At 39.4% G+C, this 22,955-nt stretch overlaps 3 protein-coding genes across 5 annotated transcripts; all 3 read left to right on the top strand.

Annotated features, from left to right (window-relative positions):
- The first annotated feature begins 570 nt into the window (after window positions 1-570).
- Window positions 571-7,327, top strand: LOC116038012 (glycine--tRNA ligase). Its single transcript, XM_031282204.2, has 17 exons — window positions 571-732; window positions 1,388-1,489; window positions 1,618-1,720; window positions 1,851-1,992; window positions 2,081-2,169; window positions 3,279-3,355; window positions 3,460-3,605; window positions 3,698-3,847; window positions 3,931-4,093; window positions 4,606-4,770; window positions 4,858-4,965; window positions 5,234-5,379; window positions 5,526-5,611; window positions 5,704-5,813; window positions 5,901-5,994; window positions 6,480-6,670; window positions 6,775-7,327. The coding sequence occupies exons 1-17, from the start codon at window positions 688-690 to the stop codon at window positions 6,886-6,888; spliced, it is 2,031 nt and encodes a 676-aa protein (XP_031138064.1). The 5' UTR covers window positions 571-687; the 3' UTR covers window positions 6,889-7,327.
- Window positions 7,328-7,939: 612 nt separating this feature from the next.
- hhatlb (hedgehog acyltransferase like, b) lies at window positions 7,940-14,963 on the top strand. Of its 3 annotated transcripts, none has more exons than XM_031282237.2 (12): window positions 7,940-8,134; window positions 10,096-10,233; window positions 11,299-11,366; window positions 11,461-11,574; window positions 12,407-12,601; window positions 12,682-12,891; window positions 13,306-13,477; window positions 13,585-13,729; window positions 13,815-13,850; window positions 13,929-14,130; window positions 14,216-14,357; window positions 14,436-14,963. In XM_031282237.2, the coding sequence occupies exons 2-12, from the start codon at window positions 10,128-10,130 to the stop codon at window positions 14,642-14,644; spliced, it is 1,599 nt and encodes a 532-aa protein (XP_031138097.1). In that variant the 5' UTR covers window positions 7,940-8,134; window positions 10,096-10,127; the 3' UTR covers window positions 14,645-14,963. The 3 variants fall into 3 exon arrangements, with proteins under 3 accessions (XP_031138097.1, XP_031138096.1, XP_031138098.1); XM_031282236.2 differs by having other exon boundaries at window positions 7,976-7,995; XM_031282238.2 differs by lacking the exons at window positions 7,940-8,134; window positions 10,096-10,233; window positions 11,299-11,366; window positions 11,461-11,574 and adding an exon at window positions 11,651-11,671.
- Window positions 14,964-16,474: 1,511 nt separating this feature from the next.
- klhl40b (kelch-like family member 40b) lies at window positions 16,475-19,997 on the top strand. Its single transcript, XM_031282190.2, has 6 exons — window positions 16,475-17,617; window positions 18,186-18,346; window positions 18,432-18,539; window positions 18,709-18,894; window positions 19,145-19,294; window positions 19,573-19,997. Exons 1-6 carry the CDS (start codon window positions 16,475-16,477, stop codon window positions 19,682-19,684), a joined length of 1,860 nt encoding a protein of 619 aa, XP_031138050.1. The 3' UTR covers window positions 19,685-19,997.
- The last annotated feature ends 2,958 nt before the right edge of the window (window positions 19,998-22,955 follow it).

The raw sequence follows: 22,955 nt of genomic DNA, 5'->3' as shown, positions 1-22,955 counted from the left end.
CTCTATGCATAATATAACTCTGACATACTAGTCTGTTGTGTGCACAAGTAGTGGGAGGAACCAGGGTGTCAAAAGGGTCCCAGCAACTGATCTGTGCTCTGGGACCACCCATTAGGTTAATTCGGCCATGCCGAATGCATGTAATAAATAGCCTGTTAATAAAGGTGCACTCTCAAATGAACGGTTGGACAGATGGTATTTGCTTACTTTAGTCTATATCGTCACCTTCCTAAAATAATGGCCTAAGTCATTTTTTGACAAAAAATATTTTTTTGCCTAAATCATCTCCTCATGGTGCTGGGCACCTCTGGTAAAACTGCCTACATCCTCAGTTGAACAGGTATTGTGATTCTACAGCTTTAGTATAATTGCCTATGTCAAGCGTGTGACTTAGGCCGTTTAGTTTTTTGTGTTTTCTGAAAAACCTGAAAAAATGACTTAGGCCATTATTTTAGGAAGGTGACGATATGGCATAATATACATTTGTGTCTGAGCTTGCTGGATGATGCAACAGAAAGCCCTTGTTTCAGACAACACAATTCACCACTCAGACTGTACAGAAACATGCGCCTCCCCTTGTTTCCCTGGGCAGCTTAAAGGGAGCCTGAAAAGAAAAGTGAAAACAGTCCAGAGGCAGAGCGGATCCACAGCTGGCTGCAGGAGGAGAGCTTTAATATACGTGTCAACATGGAAGAAGTACTGGCGCCTTTAAGGCAGGCTGTGAGGGAACAGGTGAGATATTCTGTCTGCTCACACACCTGCAAAAACACAAAGAAGACATTACGTAGTTACTAGCATGCAGCGACTCCATTGACAACTATCGATTGAAGAGGGGTTTTTTATGCTTCAGAAATATTTCTGTTGGGATAATGAAATGATAATTTTACATAGAGAAATAACACAAACTATTTTAATTTTAGCTTCTAAGCAGCATTGACATACTGTATATACAGTAGTTTCCCAGTCTAGGCTATCACAGTGAAAACACGTTTTTGAAATGAAAACCATTTCAATGCAAAATGTGACCTTTGTTTGGCTACATTGTTGCAACAGGTTTCATATTGAATGTTCTTCAATGAACGCCTCATGGCCTGAAAACTTAAGTGAAACTTAAAATAACTGGTTACTGCTTCAAGCAGGTAAGCCTGTTTTGGACTATGGCACTTTATAACAGATGTATAATAGATTATAAATATATTTTAACAAACAAGCATAAACTACAGGTGTCTTCTAGAATGGCAATTCTTTTTTCTTTTTTTTATATACAGGTCATGAAAGATTAGTTTGTTTTTATTACAGAAAGGACACATGCAAATATGAAACAATTACAAGGTAAATGTTTTTCTCTGAAGTTTTGTGTGATAAATGATATGCTTTTTTTCTGCAGGGTGACTTGGTGCATCAGTTGAAGGAAAAGGGCGCCACTGAGCAGGAGCTGATCAGAGCTGTTGCAGAGCTGAAAGCCCGGAAGAAGATTCTTGAAGCAAAGGTCAGATGTTTTCCTGACACACATTGGTTCCACAAATTTGTGTTATAGATTATTTACTTTGCATGTGAATCTGGTATTTAAAAATAATAAAAAATCATATTAATATTATTTTAAACCCTCACTTCCAGGAGCTAGCTTTGCAGCCCAAAGAGGACACGGTGGACAGAGTGAAGATGGAGGATACCTTAAAGAGGAGATTCTTCTACGATCAGGCTTTTGCCATATATGGAGGTAAAATAAAAAGAGAAAATAAAACCACTCAGCAGCATTTGAAGGGAGAGTTGAAAAAAACAAAGCATGCATAGTTCCAGGAAGATATTACCCAAAATATGAAATCACTGATACCGTGTTTGTTTCTCAGGTGTGAGTGGCCTGTATGATTTCGGCCCTGTGGGCTGTGCCCTGAAGAACAACATCCTGCAGGTGTGGAGGCAGCACTTCATCCAGGAGGAGCAGATCCTGGAGATCGACTGCACTATGCTGACCCCTGAGCCTGTCCTCAAGTACGTGCCAACAAACTCCAAAAACATTGTCATGAGAATTATTTCAGCTGGTCTTGTCGCGTTACATTTGTCTGTGTGCTCTTCTCAGGACGTCGGGGCATGTGGATAAATTTGCTGACTACATGGTGAAAGATGCCAATACCGGAGAGTGCCACCGTGCTGATCACCTCCTCAAAGGTGACTTTGTCTGACCACCATTACATCATTCAGAATATTCAAATGAGCCCCACCTAGTCCAGTCCTCCCCTAAACTTTCTATTATTTCCTTGCATTGCTAACAAGGTGTTAGATTTCATCCCTAAAGAGAAGGGTAACCTTTAGGTCAGACCCTTTCTCTAAGCAGATCATTACTAGCTGAGCTGTGAATGTGAAAATTCATCTGAAACTTGCATGTCATAAATTAGAATTTGCGATGGTCAACATATATCATAATAATCAATCTGCCACTAGATTTTGGAGCAGGTTTTAAACAGAATGTTTAAGATCATCTAAGGACTGGTTCTGTCTGGGCTGTATATCCTCAGGGCAGTTGTACGTAGAGAGAAGCCAGACATCATGTAGTAGAGACAAGCTGAAAAAAATAGTTGAAAGTGCTGATGTGGGGCTTTCACACAATATCTCATTCATGTCTGTGCCATAAAGACATTTTAAAAACTCAAATTATAATAAATATTCTCAGTGACTTATACTTTCAATGAAAAAGGCACAAAAACAAGTTGGGATGAAATCACTTTTCAAGTAAGCTTTTTTACAACCTTTAACTGTTCTATAGTAATATACCGAGTGATCAACAGTAATTTTTTGTTAAAGGCGCCTGCATTGTTTTGTCACATTTTGGGTTTCTGGGAGCTTTATACTTTGTTAAATTTACAAAATGATAAGTCAGACTTATAGCTGAGTAGCTAATGGCAGTTTGAAAGGTGATAAACAAAGTCAAACATAAATGCAAAGAAAATAACCAACACTAACTGGACTCCAGAAGGTCACCATTAAGCAATAGGAAGCTTGTTGCCTGCAAAAAAATGAAAATATTCATTAAAGATTCCACGGCCTCCAATGCCAAAATCTTGGTAAATATTTGTAGTACTTTCTTCACTTACTTAATACTTAATCCATCTGGACCTGCAAAAATAAAAATAAATAAAATAAGCTGCTGCACAGCAACCTAATATAATTAAAAATTGAGTACTTAAAAATGTGTATTAACTTGGGAACCATTTCTTTCAAGGCCAACATTTGTTTGAACTCCAAACAGCTGCTAAATCAAGTGTTTTGTTTCCTCACAGGTCACTTGAAAAAAATGTTGTCTGACGAGAAATGCTCTGCAGAGAAGGTGACCGAGATGGAGGACGTAATCACTCAGGTGTGTGTATGACAAACACCTCTTCAACACACACACACACACACACACACACACACACACGGAAAATACCCCTAATACCTCTAACGGTTTGCTCTCTGTTGCAGATGGACAACTACACCCAGCAAGAGCTGACCGATCTCTTTGTGAAGTACAACGTCAAGTCACCCTCCACAGGAAATGACCTCACACCTCCCATCTCCTTCAACCTGATGTTTAAGACGTCCATTGGTCCAGGGGGGAACATGCCGGGGTACCGATCAGTGAAACACATCATCTGTCTCAAGTGAAAAACTGTTGTTTGCTGTATTCAAATTGTGTGAAATAATTGTGTAACTTTTGCAGCTATCTGAGGCCTGAAACAGCCCAGGGAATGTTCCTCAACTTCAAACGCTTACTGGAGTTTAACCAGGGAAAACTTCCCTTTGGTGCTGCTCAGATAGGAAACTCCTTCAGGAACGAGATCTCTCCTCGCTCTGGACTCATTCGCGTCAGGTAGTCAGAAGCTTCTTCTTCTTCTTACTCACCTGCAAATTATAATGACAATACAGTGAGATGTTATCTTCTCCTTCTTGCAGGGAGTTCACCATGGCTGAGGTCGAGCACTTTGTGGACCCAAATGACAAGATCCACCCCAAATTCTCCAACGTGGCAGACCTGGACATCCTGCTGTTCTCCTCCAAGGCTCAGACCAGCGGCCAGTCTGCACATATCATGAGGCTGGGGGACGCTGTGGAGCAGGTTGGAATCCTTTCATCAACTTATTATATACTGTGTGTTTATTCTTAGTGCTGAAACCATTGCAGGTCTTAAGTGGACGTTGTTACTGATGGTCCCTGACAAACATTTAAACAACCCTCATTTAACATTATAAACCATTAAATACAAGATCAAATAGCAGGATACTCGAGGACATTGCATTATAAAACTGCCATATATTCAATATTGTTCCAGTATGTGTCATAAAAAAATGTCTTTCTTCTGCAAAATTGTGATTTTCTAATTGACTATCTCATTTACTGTTACAGGCTGGACAGGGAAACTGTAATAATAAGCTATCTGTCAGTCAGCTTTTAATTAGCTTAATTTTCAAAAATTGCATATATTACACCCAATATTGTGATAATAATAGGCATAAAAATAATGTGTTATTTGTCAACTCACCTTTATTAATAGATTAACAGGATCGTTTTTTGCAATTACATTGTATTTAATGGACTATCATCATTAACTCTTCTTTGTGTCTGCTGCAGGGAGTGATCAACAATTCAGTGTTGGGTTACTTCATTGGAAGAATCTACCTTTATCTAATTAAAGTGGGGCTGTCCAAAGATAAAGTGCGCTTCCGTCAGCACATGGAGAACGAGATGGCTCACTATGCGTGCGACTGCTGGGACGCAGAGTCCAAGACCTCCTATGTAAATCTTTTCTCTTTTATTTGCACAAATACTGTAGACTGAGAAGTTTGTGCATGTAAGTCAAGACACATTTTTTCTCTCTCTCAGGGCTGGATTGAGATAGTGGGATGTGCTGACCGTTCCTGCTATGATCTCTCGTGTCACTCCAGAGCCACCAAGGTCCCTCTAGTGGCTGAAAAGCCCCTGAAAGAACCCATATCCTTCTATTCTCCCAGTCCAACAACATTACAGCCATACTAAAATCTAATTATATATATTTTTTTTAATATGTAGTATGCTTTAAAATGTACATTTTAGCATGTAGATTGCATGCTAATCACTCAATTTATTTTATATTTTAAACTCAAGGTTCACTTACACTTCCTTTTCTTTTTCTATCTTCCTTATAATGCTCATTGACCTTGATTTGTTAATTTTTCTTGCAAGATGGATTCCTCTGTTTTACTCCTTAACTTGTTCACACAAAGTAGTTAATGTTGTCCAGTTTGAGCCCAATAAGGGAGCCATAGGAACAGCCTACAAGAAAGATGCCAAGTTGGTTCTGGAGTACCTAGCTGCATGTGACGACTGCTACATCAGTGATCAGGAGAAGCTTCTCAATGAAAATGGGTAATTTCTGCTTGCAGTGAAGATTCCATTAGGTTTATTCATAATATATATATATATATATATATATATATATATATATATATATATATATATATATATATATATATATATATTTCAAGTTAATCTGGTGATGTTTATGTCTGTAGGGAGTTCAGCATCGAGACAAACGGCAGGACATTTAAACTGGCCAAAGACATGGTCAGTGTGAAGAGGTTCCAGAAAACTCTGCACGGTAAGAGGCGACACTAAACCTGCCTTCAGAGCTGTAGAGCAGAACAGTGAGTTTGTTCAAGTGGGAAAACAGCCGTCTCTCTTTTCCCACAGTGGAGGAGATTGTTCCCAATGTAATCGAGCCGTCCTTTGGCATCGGCAGAATAATGTACTCCATCTTCGAGCACTCGTTCCGAATCCGGCAGGGGGATGAACAGAGGACAGTAAGAATGCTTCAAAACAAGGAATGAGATCTGAGTGAGAATCGCATGCTTGTTTAGTTTGAATAACTTCTTTTTTTTTTTTTCCAGTATTTTAGCTTTCCTGCCACTGTAGCTCCATACAAATGTTCCATCCTTCCTTTGAGCCAAAACCAGGAGTTTATGCCATTTGTCCACCAGTTATGTGAGTGTGACACTAACTTTCAGATTTCAATACAGCATTATGAAGTTTAAAGAAATAGTTCAACATTTTGGAAAATACTCTCATAAAAAATACTTTCATATCAGGAGTTAGATGAGAACACTGACACCACTCTCATGTTTGTTAAATATGAAGCTGGAGCCAGGGGATGGTTAGCTTAGCTTAGCATAAAGCCTGGAAACCCGGGGACAAGAGCTTGCCAGGCTCTGTCTGTAACAAAATCTGCCTACCAGCATCTCATCCTTCTGAGAATCCAGTTTTTTATGCTAAGCTAAGCTAACTGGCTGCAGGCTGTATCATCATATTTAACGAATATTTAATGAGAGTGGTGTCGATCTTCTCCTCTAACTCAAATAAATGTGTTTCCTAAAATGTCAAACTATTTCTTTAAGCGTTTCTAAATTTATTTCTGACGCTTATCTATTCAAACTGATGACTAATTTTTGTCTTCTTATTTTTCCTTTAAGCTGAGGCGATGACTAAAAACGTTGTGTCCCACAAAGTGGACGACTCTTCAGGATCCATCGGGAGGCGTTATGCCCGGTCGGATGAGATCGGGGTGGCGTTTGGCGTCACCGTCGACTTCGACACGGTGAACAAGACGCCTCACACAGCCACGCTGAGGGACCGCGACTCAATGAGGCAGATCAGGGCCGAGGTAGAACAATCCAACAACCGCAGCTTTAATTAATAAAATATAGGGTGTGTACAGTATCATACTTGCAAATTTCCTTTGTTCTAATATACAAAATTATATTGCAGGTCACTAGGTTGCCGGGGATGGTTCGAGATCTGGCTAACGGCACCTTGACGTGGGCTGATGTGGAGACAAAGTACCCCATCTTTGAAGGACAAGTGACCAGCAAGAAGGAGTAGCCAAACAGGGAATCACATTGTCAATGAAGATTTTACATTTTACCAAAGTCATTTTTGAAACAGAAAGCTTAGTAGCCTTTATATTTCTACAGGAAAAAGCTATTTTCTCTCTTTGGGAGTTGTAGTTATGTGTAGGTCTGGTCACATAATGCACATATGAAATATAAAGCAGCATCTGCAGATTCAAACGTGTCACATAGACTGGAGGAAAGCTCAACCAGTCACAAACATGCTGGAGGGCTCAGAGTCCTCTGTGTCCTCCTTCCTCCAGCAGTAGCCTATATTACTGTCGCCTGCAACTGTCTAAACAACTCCCAAATGGATGTGTAGCACTGATACTGAAAGCAGAAAACATAGATACAGCCATGACTTTTAATAAAAAAATGTAATACTGCATGCCTTGGTTAAACTTTGATAATAAACCATATACTGCACAGCTCTTTTCTTTTTTGGGTTGCTTTGTGTTTCCAGCTGTAGTGACACCACTGCATTGTATTTGTGTTGCTGTCACTAGACGGCACTGTGTGTTGTTTCACTGTCTATTGTAGAATGTGGGAGGCATGGACGTTACAAGTTGGGACATTTGGCTACAGCTCAAAATTGCAACAGGCTTAGACCCTCCCAAAACAGATCTGGCACTGGCAACCAGGAATATGGAAAATAGCAGCAAGAGAAAAGAGACAGGAGGGATCTTAATTTGAAAATGGAAAATAATTTAAACATTTCTTACAGACCAAATGCACACATACGCTAATGTACCAATTACATATTCATGGTTATTCATGCTCTTTCTCATATAATGATAGTCTGATGCTAAATGTGATATGTCATAATAAAAAACGAAACACTATTCCGCACACAATAGAGCTGCAGTAAGTGGGTTTAGGTGGTTTAACCTCTGCTGCATCATTTAGAGAAATACCAGGTGGTAAATGAAGTTAAAACATTCCATGAAAAACTCCTAATGTGTGGTTTACAGTGTGTTAGCAGTCCTCATGTTTCTCCCCCTCTGTCAGTGGTCAAAGTATAAATACATCATGTCACCTTTAACCGGTGGCAACTCCCTCTCAGGGAGTCAGAGGGACCCGCAGCCCACTCTGAGCAGATGTAAAGGTTTACATTTTCTTACATGCTTTGTTTTGTAATATGACATTTTAACCTGCATTTTTCCCCCTTCTGAACAAATCGAGAGAGAAAAAGTGTGTTTTTATAGCAACTCCTTCTGGCTGCAACTTCTGCATTCAAGGTCAGTATCACAACAGGTGCTGTGGAGGACGATGTGAGCGTGACCGTGTGGCATTTTTAACAGCAGGCATTGTGAAGAGAAAACAGGCAGAGATTTAAATAGAGTTATGTGTAGACCTGAAAGATCATTTTGAGCATGTTTTTCGCATTACATAGCCATGCAGCTATGTTTTGATGCAACATAACTAATGGATAACTTAATTGGGGAGAAGTTGGTTGGTTAAAAATAGCAGGCAGCTGTTCTTTGTTGATGTAGCCCATCTGAGTTCTAAGTGGGAACTCGCCCTCCACGGTGCTTTTTACCTGATAACCTCACACAAGTTAAAATTCCCAATTGATGGTGGCTTTTAGGATATAAAACAATAATTTCAAGCGTGAGAGACACGTGGACCACATGATACTGCATTATTCTACAAGCCTCTGACAGCCTTGGAATGTAAAATAGAAAAGAAAACATGCTTCTTATATTGCAGAAGAGACATCCGAATAAAGCATGCAGCTGTATTGTAAAGGCTAATATTGACAAATGCCTAATATTTTTATTTGGCATGTACTGTACATAGTATGAAGAAGTAGCAGAAGTGTACAAATCCTTTACTCAAGTACAGTAGCCTACTGTGCTTAAGTACAATTTTGGTGAACTTTACTTGACCATTTCCATTTTATGCTACTCTGACTACTTTTACTTCTGATACTTTACTGTTAAATACATTTGTATCATTTTGAATGCAGGCCTTTTACTTGTAAGAGTATTTTTATATTAAGGTATGGCTACTTTTATTTAAGTAAAATATATCAGTTTCTTCTACCACTGAAAGCAATGCCCCAATCTGAAAATACATTTAGTAAAACAAAGCTATAAAAATGGTTCTCTTAACAGTGTCAAATTATGAATGTGTTGTATAATAACGTTGTACAGTAGATGATCCAGGTCAAGTACAAGGCAGGCTACCTTGAAAGTACATTTACTCAAGTGCTGTACTGTACAAGTACAATTCAGAGGTACATGTTCTTTACTTGAGTACTTAAATTTTACTTTATACTTCAAGTTCACTACATTTCACAAGAAAAAATATATATTTCACTCCTACATTTCTTTCACAGCTATAGTTTTACATATTTTACATATAAAATATCAATGATCAGTTTATAAAATGTGATCCATTGTAACTACCTAACCATATAGCATTACTTTGACCAACTATAACATTAAAGTACAGCTTACATGCTAAAGCATCAATAAAATGATCCAATAATATAATACTGACAGGGGCCATTCTGTGTAATTAGTACTTTTACTTTTGATTCTTACTTTGTTGCTATAATGTTTGCACTTTCACTTAAGTAAAATGAGTACAAAAGTTTTACATTGTGGTATTGCTACTTATACTTAAAATAATCTTAATCATTTTCCCACCACTGGTACAAAGCCTAATAACAGTAGGTGCAAAAAGTACAGTAAAGTACAGATGCTAAATCTCCCTCTGAAGTATCATCGTGGAGTAAAAGTATAAAGTGTCACAGAAAGAAAATGCCTACAGTATGATAGTACAGGAAGTAAATTACTTTTACTTTCTACTACTTTCTAATAATACTAAGTCAGGGCAAGTATAGTACTTCACACGTGACAGTGACCTAAATCAAGAATGATTGAGAAGCTGAGAAGTCTATTTTTAGTTACAGTTGGAATAGATGTCTCTCATACAAGTGCCATTGTTGCACTTTCCTTTTTAGCTTTAACCTCACAGCTCTAAAGTGTCCTCCCTCCTGTTGTAGCCTACAGAAGTGAGTATGATGAGGGCAAAGAGGTGATAACCTCCATGTGTTCCCATTAGTTTCTTATTTGTAGGCGAAATAAGCCAACCAAGACGTGCTGTGATGCCATGCAACACAATGTTGTTTTCCAAGTAAAACCAGGTTTAGTTGTACAGGTAAAGTGTTAACTAGTGTTTGTGTGTTCAGGAGCCTCCAGAGCTCTTCCTGTCTGTGTCACCATGGGAATCAAAGCTGCACTTCCCAAATATGAGATCTATTTTTACAACATGGTGCTTTGTCTGGCCATGTTCTGGGCTGCTGGCTGGATCTTTGACGTGTCCAGTTGTGAGTAAAAGCACACCCACAAACACCCAAACACAAATTAGAAAGAGTACTGAAATGTCATGCTTCTCAAATACAATCAATACTCCGCTAATAAATATGACTTTAACAACATTTAACATGCACACAAACAATCACTCGTCAAACTATACTCACAATTAATTCAACTAAGAATACGTCTGTAGATACCCACTCAGTACCCAGCTAATAACATCAATGATGGCACTTAAGTCTCCCAGTGAGGCATGCACAATAAGCAGGACCCTGAAACAGAGCAGCCAAATGGAATTTAGCCATCATTAATGTTATTATTCCTACCTGTGCTTTTCTTAACACTGTGACAAATGTCTTTTGTACAAAAGGCCTACTGTATGGAACAACAACATGTGTATTACAATGCAATGTGTCACATTTTATAGATGTGAAAATTACAGATTATGTAACGGAAAAATAAAGTTCAGAGCAAACTCCAAAATAAGTGCTACAAAAGTCGATGTGTGTGAAATCCAATGATATACAAGTACATAAAAGGCTGCACAAATACAATAACTTTTAATTAGTTACTTTCGACATTTAAACAAATACTCTCATGCAGATGTGCAAACACATAATCATGTATGAACTCTTTTAGGGAAATCAGTGCATTTCTTTACCCAAAAATGAGTCTGGAACTGTAAACCTGATGTTGAGCACGAGTTAGAACTTTAGCCGTGTGTAGTGTAGACACTTACAGGCAACACAATGTGCAGTGTACATACAGTACAGGGGCAGAGTCACTGTGTGAGGGTGAAGAGTTGGAGCTATGCAGACCACGCAGAGGAGATCAGGTGTCAGTATTAATACCACAGAGCACAAGAAGAAAATAGGTCCTGTGTTGGCTCTGCAATTATTTAGAGTTTCACTGTCACTTGTAACAAAAGTTTAACATCTGCATTCAAGGACAAGGACATTTTAAATATATAGAGAAGAAAATATAAAGTGACAGAAAATGTAATTTTATTGTGTGTTGATGTTCAAATGTAATGACTTTTTTGCATTTTTTTTCTCATCTTTTTTTTCTATTTTCAGCAAGTGCAAACAGAAAGACGTTTAAAACCAGCGTGAAGCCAGGATGGTACTACTTTGGGAGGAAAATGGTGAGAGAACCTGATATATTCATAATATATCAAGACATTTTGTCATGATGTAAATATGTTTCTGATTTTCCTTTTTCTGCTCATTTATCTACAGGATACGGCTGATTTGGAGTGGATGATGTGGTTTTCCACCTTCAGAGCGCACATCCTGTTTGCTCTCTCTGGTCATGTGCTGTTCGCGAAGATCTGCTCCATGTTGGCTCCACAGGTGCTTCTACTGACGGATTGAGTATCTGATTGAGCTGCAGCAGGAAAAATAATTTAGTAAAGGATCCGAGCAAAACATTGAGCCACTGTGAAATGAGGTAGAAGAAACACTGAGATTTATCTCTCACTGTGCTGTGTTATTATGAATACTTGGTGACATTTGAAATCCTCTTTGTCACAATTTCTTTTTACAACATTGCACACATTGTCACTTTTAATATCATTAGCTGAAAAGCAGATAATGAATAGAACCAGATGGAAAGAAAATGAAAATGTAGCTCTATATTTAGCACGTTCACTTATACCAGTTTGATTATAGTGTAGATTTTATATTTGTTGCTTTGCGTAAACTTTTTCACTAATTCACCCTTCAAGTGGAAATTTGGTCAGTTCAGAATCAATATGGCAGAATAAAAAAGTGTTCTTAGTTATGAATTGACTGTAAAGATATGTTATCTGCAGCTTTGTGGAGCAATTTATATATACAATTTAAAGACACCAGCTCCATCATTAGATTTATTTTTTGGGTATTTTAATCGTTTAGTTTGAGAAGTAGGAGAATTTTCTCAACCCATAGAGAAACACTTAACCATTCAGTTTATTAAAAAAAAAAAGCATATTCAAAATCACCAAATGTAGAACTAGACTATATGGTTTTCACTGTATGGAAAGGGGGAGGAAAATTGTAATCTGAAAAGTAACTACAGCTGTAGGACAAATGTAGTGAAGTAAAAAGTACAATATTTGCCTGTGATATGCAGTGGAGTTGAATACAATGGAAATACAAGTACCTTGAATTTGTACATAAGTGACACTACATTTCTCTCCCACAGTACAGGTCCCTGGTGTACATGGTGTATGGGCTGCTGGCCGTGTGGACCAGTATGGGCTGGACCTACGTCACCCTCATCCTGTCCCACTGTATCCTGCTCTACAGCATCTCCTTAGTGAAAATCCGCTGGCTTTGCTTTGTCGCCGGCCTTTGTACACTCGCTACATTCAAGTGTGAACCCTTCGTGTCCTGGCAGGTAAACTGCGGCCACTTAATAGAAGTTCCATTATAAAAGTTACGAATATTAACGGTTTAGCCTGTTTCTCCTCAATATAGGCCGGCTTTGTGGAGGGTGACTTTGAGCTGCGTCATGTTCTCTTCTATGGAGGTTGTGGATTTACCATTATGCGCTGTATGAGCTTTGCTCTGGAGAACTGTGAGAGGAAAGATGGAAACTACAACATCCTGGAACTACTAAAATACAACTTCTACCTCCCCTTCTTCTATTTTGGACCCATCATGACCTTTGACAAGTTTTATGTTCAAGTAAGTTAAATGTATTATTATTCCCAGTCATCCAGCAGCTTGGACATTGTTAGACCTTGTTCATTTAGTGCCCTAGATGGTATTGTATTCATAGAGCGGTGGTTCTCAGCCTTTTTGGATTGTTGTTGTTTAAAGAAGCAATATCTGTTTGTATATGTCTATGGGTTATGACAAGGCCAACCAAAGAGTAGCGCTTTACCCTGTTTTATTTAAATATTTTTTATAGGCTTGAAGGGTTCAAATCATCCAATAATAAAAGAAGAAATAAATGTTATAGGATCATCTGAAAACATAAATATAATTTTGTGAGGGGGGGCCACTGCGAACCACTGTCACAGAAGAGGCCTTTTTGAGCTGTAGCATAGCAACGTGGAGGCCTCTGGCTTTGTGACATGTGTCTGCTGCCCCCTGCAGGCCAACAAGTCAGACCTGACCAGGAAAGAGTGGGAGATGTGGAACATCAGCCTGCAGGGCCTGATTCACCTGGGAGTCGTCATTGTCGTGGACGTCCTCTTCCATTTCATGTACATCCTCACCATCCCCACCGACCTGAAGCTGCTGAAGCATGCCTCTGACTGGGCTCTAGGTCTGTGCCACCTCCCCCAAATACTAATGTGTTGACTTAATGCTGTGGCATGTTAAGCAGAGCAGACTTCTTTGACAGCATAGCTAATGCAACTGTATTGTTTCCAGTGGGCCTAGCTTACTTCAACCTGGTGTATGACTGGGTAAAAGCAGCTGTCATGTTTGGAGTCATCAACACAGTGTCCAGACTGGATCATCTGGACCCTCCCAAGCCACCAAAATGCATCACTATGCTCTACGTGTTTGCTGAAACGTGCGTACACAGCTTGATCACATTTGGCCTATTAAACCATACAAATCCGTGAAACTAAACCAGTTGTTTTTTTCTCCTTTCATAGCCATTTTGACAGAGGGATCAACGAGTGGCTGTGCAAGTGAGATCAATGAATTCAATTAAAGTGTTATTCATTTTGACAAATAAAGAGGTTCTGATGCTGTCTCATTTTCCGCAGGTATGTGTACAATTACCTGGGTGGAAAACATGAGAATGTGGTGGAGGAGCTGGTGGCTACACTGTGCACCTTCGGTGTCACCATCCTCTGGCTGGGACCCTGCGAGGTGGTGCTGATCTGGGCTTTCCTTAACTGTTTCGGCCTCAACTTTGAGTTGTGGACTGCCAAGTTCTTCTCCATGGAGCCTTTTGCTTCTTTTGAGGTTTGTTAGCCGAGGTGGTCTTTCACATTTCAGTTAGGATACTGACACAAAATGCTTTTTGTAGATATTAATGTTTTATTAACAGATGGCGATGTCAGAAGCAATGTCCCGTCGGATCAGAGCCGTCTTCAATACTTTGAACTTCTGGACCATTGTGTTGTACAACATCCTGGCCTTGAACAGTTTGGACTTTGCCAAGTTGGTTGCCAAGCGGCTGCTTCTCAAAGGTGATTTTGTTTTGTTAATTTCAAAGACGGTTTATTTTTTGATCAACTCCATTAATCAAGTTGTTTTTACTTCCCCAGGCTTCCCTATAACCACCATCATCGCCATGTTTGTGACCTACTGCCTGATTCAAGTGATTAAGGAGAGAGAGAGGGGGCAGGCCCTTATCGATGATCCCGATTCTCTTCCTCCTGCTCCCCCTACAAGCGTTGCCCCCGCCAGCCCAACCGCAGCTTCACCCACTGCTGCTCAACCAGTCGCAGATCCGAGCAAGGAAAAGGCAGAGTAGATATTTCCACTAACAGCATAGGATGTTTACAGCCAAGAGTGTTATCGCCAGTCCAGATTTTAAACCATGAATTGTGAATGGATGCTTGGTTTCTGCTGATGTAGAAAAAAAACATTAACTGTAAATAAGTTTACCATCATGTGTTTATACCTAAAAGGGAATAAAATAGAGCCTAATGAAAGACATTTACTCAAACATGATTTAATATATAGTATATTGTCCAGTAGCCACTGAAAATAAATAATAAGTGTAGAGATGTTAAATGTACTGAAACCTTTGTCATTAATTAAAATAAACTGCAAAGATTTGTTCAAATGTTTTGTGTCTATATGGAGAGTGTCTTTTCTGATGGAGCTGTGTGAATATGACTGAGAGAAAGGGGCTTATTACAGTACATGAGTCAGTGTTGAGTCTTAGGGTTGTGAGGTATTTGTGTAGCGTTACCTCAGCAGTTGGCAGCTTTATTCCTGATGCCTCCACACTGGAAACCTTTTTCACTCTGCTCACACCTGTGGTGAATCACCTGGATGTGATAAAAGACATTTACTGATGTATGCTAATTTCCGTTGTCTAAAACGTCTTATATATAAAAATGTATTGTAAAAACATATCTACAAAACATTGTAATGAATATATATTGTAATTTTTTATAAAGAAGGCTTAATTCCCTACAACAGCATGGCTCTGTAGTTTTTTTTAGCAAACATTCCTAAAACAGAAGTAAACTAGGTCTTTGTTGGGCACTATTTTAAGCCGTGCTTTAATACACAATTGGTGTGCGGGTGAGTATTTACGGCTGCAGAACAGTGTATGTGGAATTTACAACATAGACAAAATAAACTACAGTGACCATGTTCATGGTAAAGAAGAAACATGTCACCCAGTGCACAACATTGAGGTCTATGGCACAAAGGAATAATTTCTAGCAGGCTTCGGCAACACAGAACACAAACATAATTGTTAGTAGCAACAATTCCTCTGATTTTGATCTTTTAGTGGGATTTGTTGACAATAAGAAAAAGGAACAATTTCACCGGGACAACAAAGTTACAATAGTTTGTTTTGATTTTGATTTATTTCTTTATTTGAATGGGGACAGTGAACATTAATCAACATTAAAACAATGTAAATGTGCCCGAGTTAGCTCAAAAGTGCTAATTTTCATCGGTAGTCCCCCAGCCAGATGTAAAACAGGCAGCCTTTAAAGATAATGACAGGTATAAAATCACACAATAAAATTACATACAACACATTGTGGTTAATAAATACAATTAATGTAAAATACTTATATAACATTTAAATGCACACAGAAAGCATTCTGAGGTTACGTGAGTTCCATAATGCAACATGAATATCATGTAAATGTAGTAATACAAGAAATTAACAGAGTGACACTGTTGCTATAATGACTAACCCATCCACTCCAGATGCCCATGACCCGTGACTCAGGATGGACATATTTCCCATGAAGCAATGTGTCAGCTGTCCGAGAGTGGGTGGATGTTCCTGGGGAGTGGGTAGGGTCGAGGTTGGAGGTGGAGAAGGGGATTGAAGCGTGGATATTGCATCTCATGTTCCAGAATGAAGCCCATAGCTCCACACCGAGCACCCGGACTATAAATAACCTACCAGTTGGAGCTCAGTTGAAGGGTCAGGACAGCTGAGGGAGTGGGCCGTCCCGGGGTTCAGCTGGTGTGGGCTAATAGCAGACGGACTGTGCCTCTGAATCCTCTTTCCAGGCTAGAAACTAAAACTCTACTATAAAGAAGATCCACTTTTGTTTGATTTGAAGCCCCTGAAAGGCTCTTTAAACTTTCCCTGCCAGGAACGATGGCTCTGCCGATAAACCCCATGGACGAACCCAGGCTGTACCAGCAGACGTTGCTCCAGGACGGCCTGTTCGACATGCTGGAGAACGAGAAACTGGTTGACTGCGTGCTGAAGATCAAAGACAAGGAGTTCCCCTGCCACCGCCTGGTCCTGTGCGCCTGCAGCTCGTACTTCCGCTCCATCTTTCTGTCTGACCTGGAGGAGAGCAAAAAGAAAGAGATTGTTTTGGAGGATGTGGAGCCGGGTGTCATGGGGCTGGTCCTCAAGTACCTGTACACCTCCAAAATCAATGTGACAGAGCAGAACGTCCAGGACATCTTCGCAGTGGCTAATGTGTACCAGATCCCTTCAATTTTCACTGTTTGTGTGTCTTTCCTACAAAAGCGCCTGAGCCTCAGCAACTGTCTGGCTATCTTCAGGCTCGGCCTGATGCTGGACTGTCCCAGGTTGGCCATCTCTGCCAGAAACTATGCCTGCGAGCGCTTCCAGCTCATCTCCAGAGACGAGGAGTTCCTCCAGCTGCTCCCCAGCGAGCTTGCAGCCATTTTAGCGAATGATAATCTGAACGTAGAGAAAGAGGAGGCGGTGTTCGAGGCTTTGATGAACTGGATGTCCCGGGACACTGAGAGCAGAGAGAAAGATCTGCCAGGTTTGCTGGATTGTGTTCGTTTGCGTCTGGTCGACGAGGATTATCTGAAGGAAAAAGTGGAGAAACACAAACTGATCTCCTGTAATCCTGAGCTGCAGCAGAAACTCCAGCTGGTTCGGGATGCTCTTGCTGGGAAAATGCCGGAGGTTAAAAAAAGCAAAAGCAAGAAGGAGAATGGTGGAGCAGAGAAAGATGGAAAGAATGAGGATACAGCAGAAGAAGAAGAAGAAATAGAAGAAAGTCTTCTCCCAGGCATCCTGAATGACACCCTGCGATTTGGCATGTTTGTCAGGAACTTGATACTAATGGTGAATGAGGCAGGCGCTGTGGCCTACGACCCCACAGGGAACGAGTGCTTCGTAGCATCACTTTCCACACAGGTCCCCAAGAACCACATAAGCCTGGTCACCAAGGAGAACCAGATCTTTGTGGCAGGAGGATTATTTTTTGATGAACAGAACAAAGAAGATCCACTGTGTTCTTATTTCCTACAGGTAGGCAAATACAGATTTGAAAGAGGAGAAAGTATTATTTAACAGTGTAACATTTATATTTTACCTCTATTGCTAAAGATTTTAACGTGATGCAACAAATAATATGCCCCCTCTACTGCTGAATGATGCTCAATATTTGTATTAAACCTTTTAAAAGCTGTTGTGTCCTGGTGGTTGTGTTTAAACCCACAACATTTTATTTTATGTTCTAATGGTGATCTCAAAGTTTCCAAAGATACCAAATATGTCAGGGTGAATTCTGGGAAAACATGGATAAAATGAGGCCATCTAGAATATATCTGTTTTGATGAAATAGTGCAGCCAAACAAATCATGGTGTGTTGTGTTTAGATATCACACTCAATGTAAATGTAATTTAGCTTCAATGAAGGTGGAACAATAAGGGTTTGACAGCCTTAAACATTTAGCAACATACAGGGAAATTAAAAGTGGAACATTGGATGTTAGGGGGTGTAACCTGAGTGCATCTACCTACCTACTACAGCATGTACACTTGTATATACTAGACATAACCCCATTCACAAATGTTTGACCTCCTGTGACCTCAGTATGACCCGGTTAGTGCTGATTGGCTGGGGATGCCTCCTCTCCCGTCTCCCCGCTTCCTGTTTGGGCTGGCCGAGGCTGAGAACTTCATCTTTGTTTTGGGAGGGAGGGAACTGAAGGAGCAGGAGCACACGCTGGACTCAGTTTTGGTCTATGACCGACAGTGAGTTCAAGTCAAAGTTAATTGTAAACCATTTAATGGACTGCTGTTCTCAGCACTGAATCCTAATTCATTTACACCTTTACAGATCTTTTAAATGGGGTGAATCAGAGTCACTTCCTTATCCGGTCTATGGACATGCAACTGTAACCCACAATGATGTTGTTTATGTGATCGGAGGAAAGGGAGACACCAAGTGAGTATTAAGTGGAATCAAAGCATTAATATCCATCTTTGGCAAGTGTGAAGGCTATATTCTTTAACCCAGCAACACATGGAACAGGGGTAATTTTCTTAATAAAGGTCATATTAAGAGACCACTAGGACCTCAGATACACTATGTTCTTTGTCTCTGTTCTGAAAAGGACCTGTCTGAAGAAGATGTGTGCATATGACGCCAGGAAATTTGAATGGAAGGAGCTCGCACCCATGAAGGTTGCACGTTCTTTATTCGGAGCCATCGTTCATAAGGACAAAATATATGTGGCAGCAGGAGTCACCGACACTGGGCTGACAGACACTGTGGAGGTGTACAACATCGCTACCAACAAGTGAGTTCCTGTGATTTAGTGCGCTGTTCTGAATATGAACTTTGCAGAAAGGAAAAATCACACTGAAGACATTGTACTGCTGTTTACCTGTTGTTTGCCACATTTTACATAACTACCTCAATTTTAAAGCAGTTTTTTTCCATGAGGAAAAAACACTTAAAAGGTTAAATTTAGCTTAAAAATGTGTGTGTTTGTGTGTGTGTGTGTGTGTGTGTGTGTGTGTGTGTGTGTGTGTGTTTACATTTTTCAGGTGGTCAGACTTTGTAGCATTTCCCCAGGAGCGTAGCTCTCTGAACCTGGTGTCTGTGGCTGGCTTGCTGTACGCTGTAGGAGGTTTCGCCATGATGCCTTTGGAGGACAGCAACGAGATCGTTCCCAAAGAGATGAACGACATCTGGAGGTGGGTCATAACAGACACGTTCATTCATTCATCCATAGCGCTCTTTGTTGCCCTTTGTCACATTGGACTACATGTTAACAGAAAGTAAAACGGAGTCTTATTTTTAGCTTCATAAATAATTGTTAACCATTTGTTCTGTAATGTTAATTTAGCCAAAAATGGTATATTGTTATTCATGATATGTACAAACAATGCCAGAGTATGCACTGTTGATTGCTAGATTTTCAGTGTATGTCCAAGTTTTACCTTTCATGAACAGAGTCTGATAACCTCCTCAGGTTTGACGAGACAGAGAGGAAGTGGAATGGGATACTCAAAGAAATCCAGTATGCTTCAGGGGCCACTATTCTGGGGGTCCGCCTCAACACCCTGCGTCTCACCAAGATGTAAACCCCCTTCCAGTCCCTGCTTGTTAACAAAAATTTGTGCACAGTGACATCTGACATTAGCAGAGTTGTTAATTATCAGCTTACTGTAGTGTTCAGTTTGTTTTATTTTACACTATGATAGCAGCTCTAACTATGTAGCTATACTTTTGGCTTAATATCAAACACAATTCTCCTATTTGATTGAAGACATTTTTATATACGTGCGTTTCAGTGATTTAAATCTGATTGAGATTGTAAAACTGTAAACAATCTGTAGGCTGTTGACATTTTTTGCACTGTAATGGAATAAAATGCAAGTATTTAGCACCAAACACTGTCTCAGCAGTCATGGAAATGTGTTGGAAAGAAGTTGTGAATTTCTCAACAGATGGCAGCAAAGTCATAATGTAGCTGCCTTCAGAGAGCATGGCGGGAACATGATACAGTTAAGAAACAAAAAAACAGCACACATCTCCATTTGCAATAATATATCTATACTGTTTAATATTGAAATGATTTCATTACGCTCTGCTGTGTTACAGACAGCAAACACTAGTCAATAATACAATAAAAGACAGAAAATACAGTCTAATGGTATTAGCACCTCTAGACACTATCGGCCTTGTACGGTTTTTAGTATTTTAATATAGCTTAACTTGACAACTACTGCCTACACATGGTCTTTGTACACCAGACACTGTACACTAAGACATAGTGTTTACATTATAAAGTAGAGAATCAGCAAATAACAGTACACATTATGATTTAACACAGCGGCAGTATGAGTAAGTACGGGAAATGTAGAGGGTATGTAGACAATACATATTTGAATCGACTATGGCATTGATGCCTATGGTTATTATCACATTTATCTTTGCCCAAAAAGGGGGAAAGTCACCATCGAACAAACTTATTAGAACAGCCAACCAAACTTTCACATGCAAAGTAACAAACATCCGTTTTCCAATTTTATGTTCTAGTTTATATGGAGCCCAGAAACTGACAAAATGTAGTATTATCAGATGAGTCAAATATACAACTGAACACACAATACTGTCCGTTAAAAAAATTTAGTGTAAAAAGGAACTTTATTTTAACCTCAAATCAGTTAAAAAAAAGCAAATCGCTAATATGTGTGTAGGTCTATGTGTACCATTTGTGAAGAAATTTACAGGACTGCGTGGCTAGCTAGCTAGCTTAACTGAAAACCCTGGTGGCTAAACACACTGAGCACCAGCCTTGTCAATTATGTTGCAAACTTTATTATTCAGTGTTATCTTTTACACTTTGTAAACGAGTGAGTGATTTAAAGCAACACTAGAGAACTTTTCCCGCTTTGGCCCCCCTACAGGTTGGAAGCGGAATTGTCCATTACATTACATTGTCCAGTTCATTTGAACTACAGATCCGCTACCTGATCTGGCAAACTTGCATAATGTAATGTAATGGACAATTCCACTTCCAACCTGTAGGGGGACCGAAGTGGGAAAAGTTCTCTAGTGTTGCTTTAATGGCTCTTTTTAAACAAACTAAGCTAAAATGCAAAAAGTAGCTTTCTGCTTTTTAAACAGATTGGCGGTCAAAGGAAAAGTAATAACACATTTAATATATATATATATATATTTTTTAGCGAGGGCTACAACGAATGATTATTAAAAAAAAATAAAAAATATCAACTGACCGCTTAGTTGTTTTTCTTTAAAATGGTTAAAACAATGCGCAAGGTGGCAAATGACTTGTTTTGTCCCAACCTACAGTCCAAAACTCAAAGATATTCAGTTTACTATCATAGCAGACTAAGGAAAATAGAAAATATTCACATTTGAGAAGCTGGATCCAGAGAATTTTGGCATTCTTTATTTAAAAAATGACTCAAAACGATTAATCGACTTAAAGTGGCCATATTATGCTCATTTTTAGGTTCATAATTGTAATTTGAGATTGTATCAGAATAGGTTTACATGGTTTAATTTTCAAAAAATACCATATTTTTGTTGTACTGCATACTGCTGCAGATCCTCTTTTCACCCTGTGTCAGGTCTCTGTTTTAGCTACAGAGTGAGACCTCTCAACTTCTGTAAGATCTTTGTTGTCAGTCGCACAAACGCAGTAGCTAGGTTAAGATTACATGAGCTAGCTAGCTGTTTCTGCAACTTCGGCCTGTACAAGGCAGGATTAGCCGGGAGACTTCTTCTAAATGAGGGCACACTTCCAACTTTGGGTGGAATACCTGCAGAACAGGGACACGTAAGTAGTTCTATACAATTTATTTTGTAGATTAGGGTGAATTTGTGTGTGTTGTAGCAGTGTTTTGCCATTGAGAACGAGCTAGCATGCTAGCTAGCGCGGTTAACCCCCTAGGCCCCTCGTCTCGGCTAGTTACGTAAAAAGCCGTGCAGATTTTGAACAGCTCACCCGGAGACTGAAGGCAGGACACATTCAGAAACCAGTATCTCACTCAAAACAGCATGGGTATTTTTTTGATATAAGTTTGTATGCGTGTGGAAGCACCAGAGACACAAAATATTCCCAGAAAAAGTGATTTTTTCATAATATGGGCACTTTAAACTATCAAAGTAGTTGTTTAATAATTTTCCATCAATCAATTTTAATAATTTAGCGAACAATTTATGTGTTCTATTTTATTTATATTAACACATAATTTATAGTTTTGACTCGTGCGGTTACCTTTTGTCAGTTTTGGGGCTCCATTATTTGCACCCAAAATATGAGTAAAAAAACTGCTCCATTCTTAATAAAAGAGCTTTCTTTACACATTTCTTTAAATTCTTACATACACACAATGCTTTATCTCCATTAGAGCCATGACACTTTAGTAACTGCTACTAAAATAAAAATATTCCCAAAAATTTTTTCTTGAAGCTGAAGGCCACAAAATACACACTTCGGCACTAGCAGCTACCCAAAACCCCCCAAACTACAAGAACCAAAGTCCAAGTGAAACCCAACTTGAAAATCCCATGAGCACTCTGCTTTAAACCAACTGCCATCATCAAAGCTTCATTATTTGACAAACATTTCCCTTGGGTAAAATGCAGAATGCACAGTCACTAGGATGTCTATGCACCCAGCTAATCACTGACAAACCCTTATTTAAGGACAAGGGTAGGCCAACCTTTGCTTCATCTAACACAAGCCTTTGGCTGCTAGCCTTAGTAAAGGAAATTTGGCTAATTAAAATACATAAAGCCTACTTGCCTAGAATATAGGACTCCTATAAAGACAAAATGTCCCTTCTCGGTTTCTAGAATCTCTGCTCTACTGCCATTTTA

The sequence above is a fragment of the Sander lucioperca genome, chromosome 1, assembly GCF_008315115.2.
Source record: "Sander lucioperca isolate FBNREF2018 chromosome 1, SLUC_FBN_1.2, whole genome shotgun sequence".
Taxonomy (NCBI): domain Eukaryota; kingdom Metazoa; phylum Chordata; class Actinopteri; order Perciformes; family Percidae; genus Sander; species Sander lucioperca.
Note: the sequence above shows the minus strand (reverse complement) of the source record. Positions and strands in the feature narration are given on the sequence as shown.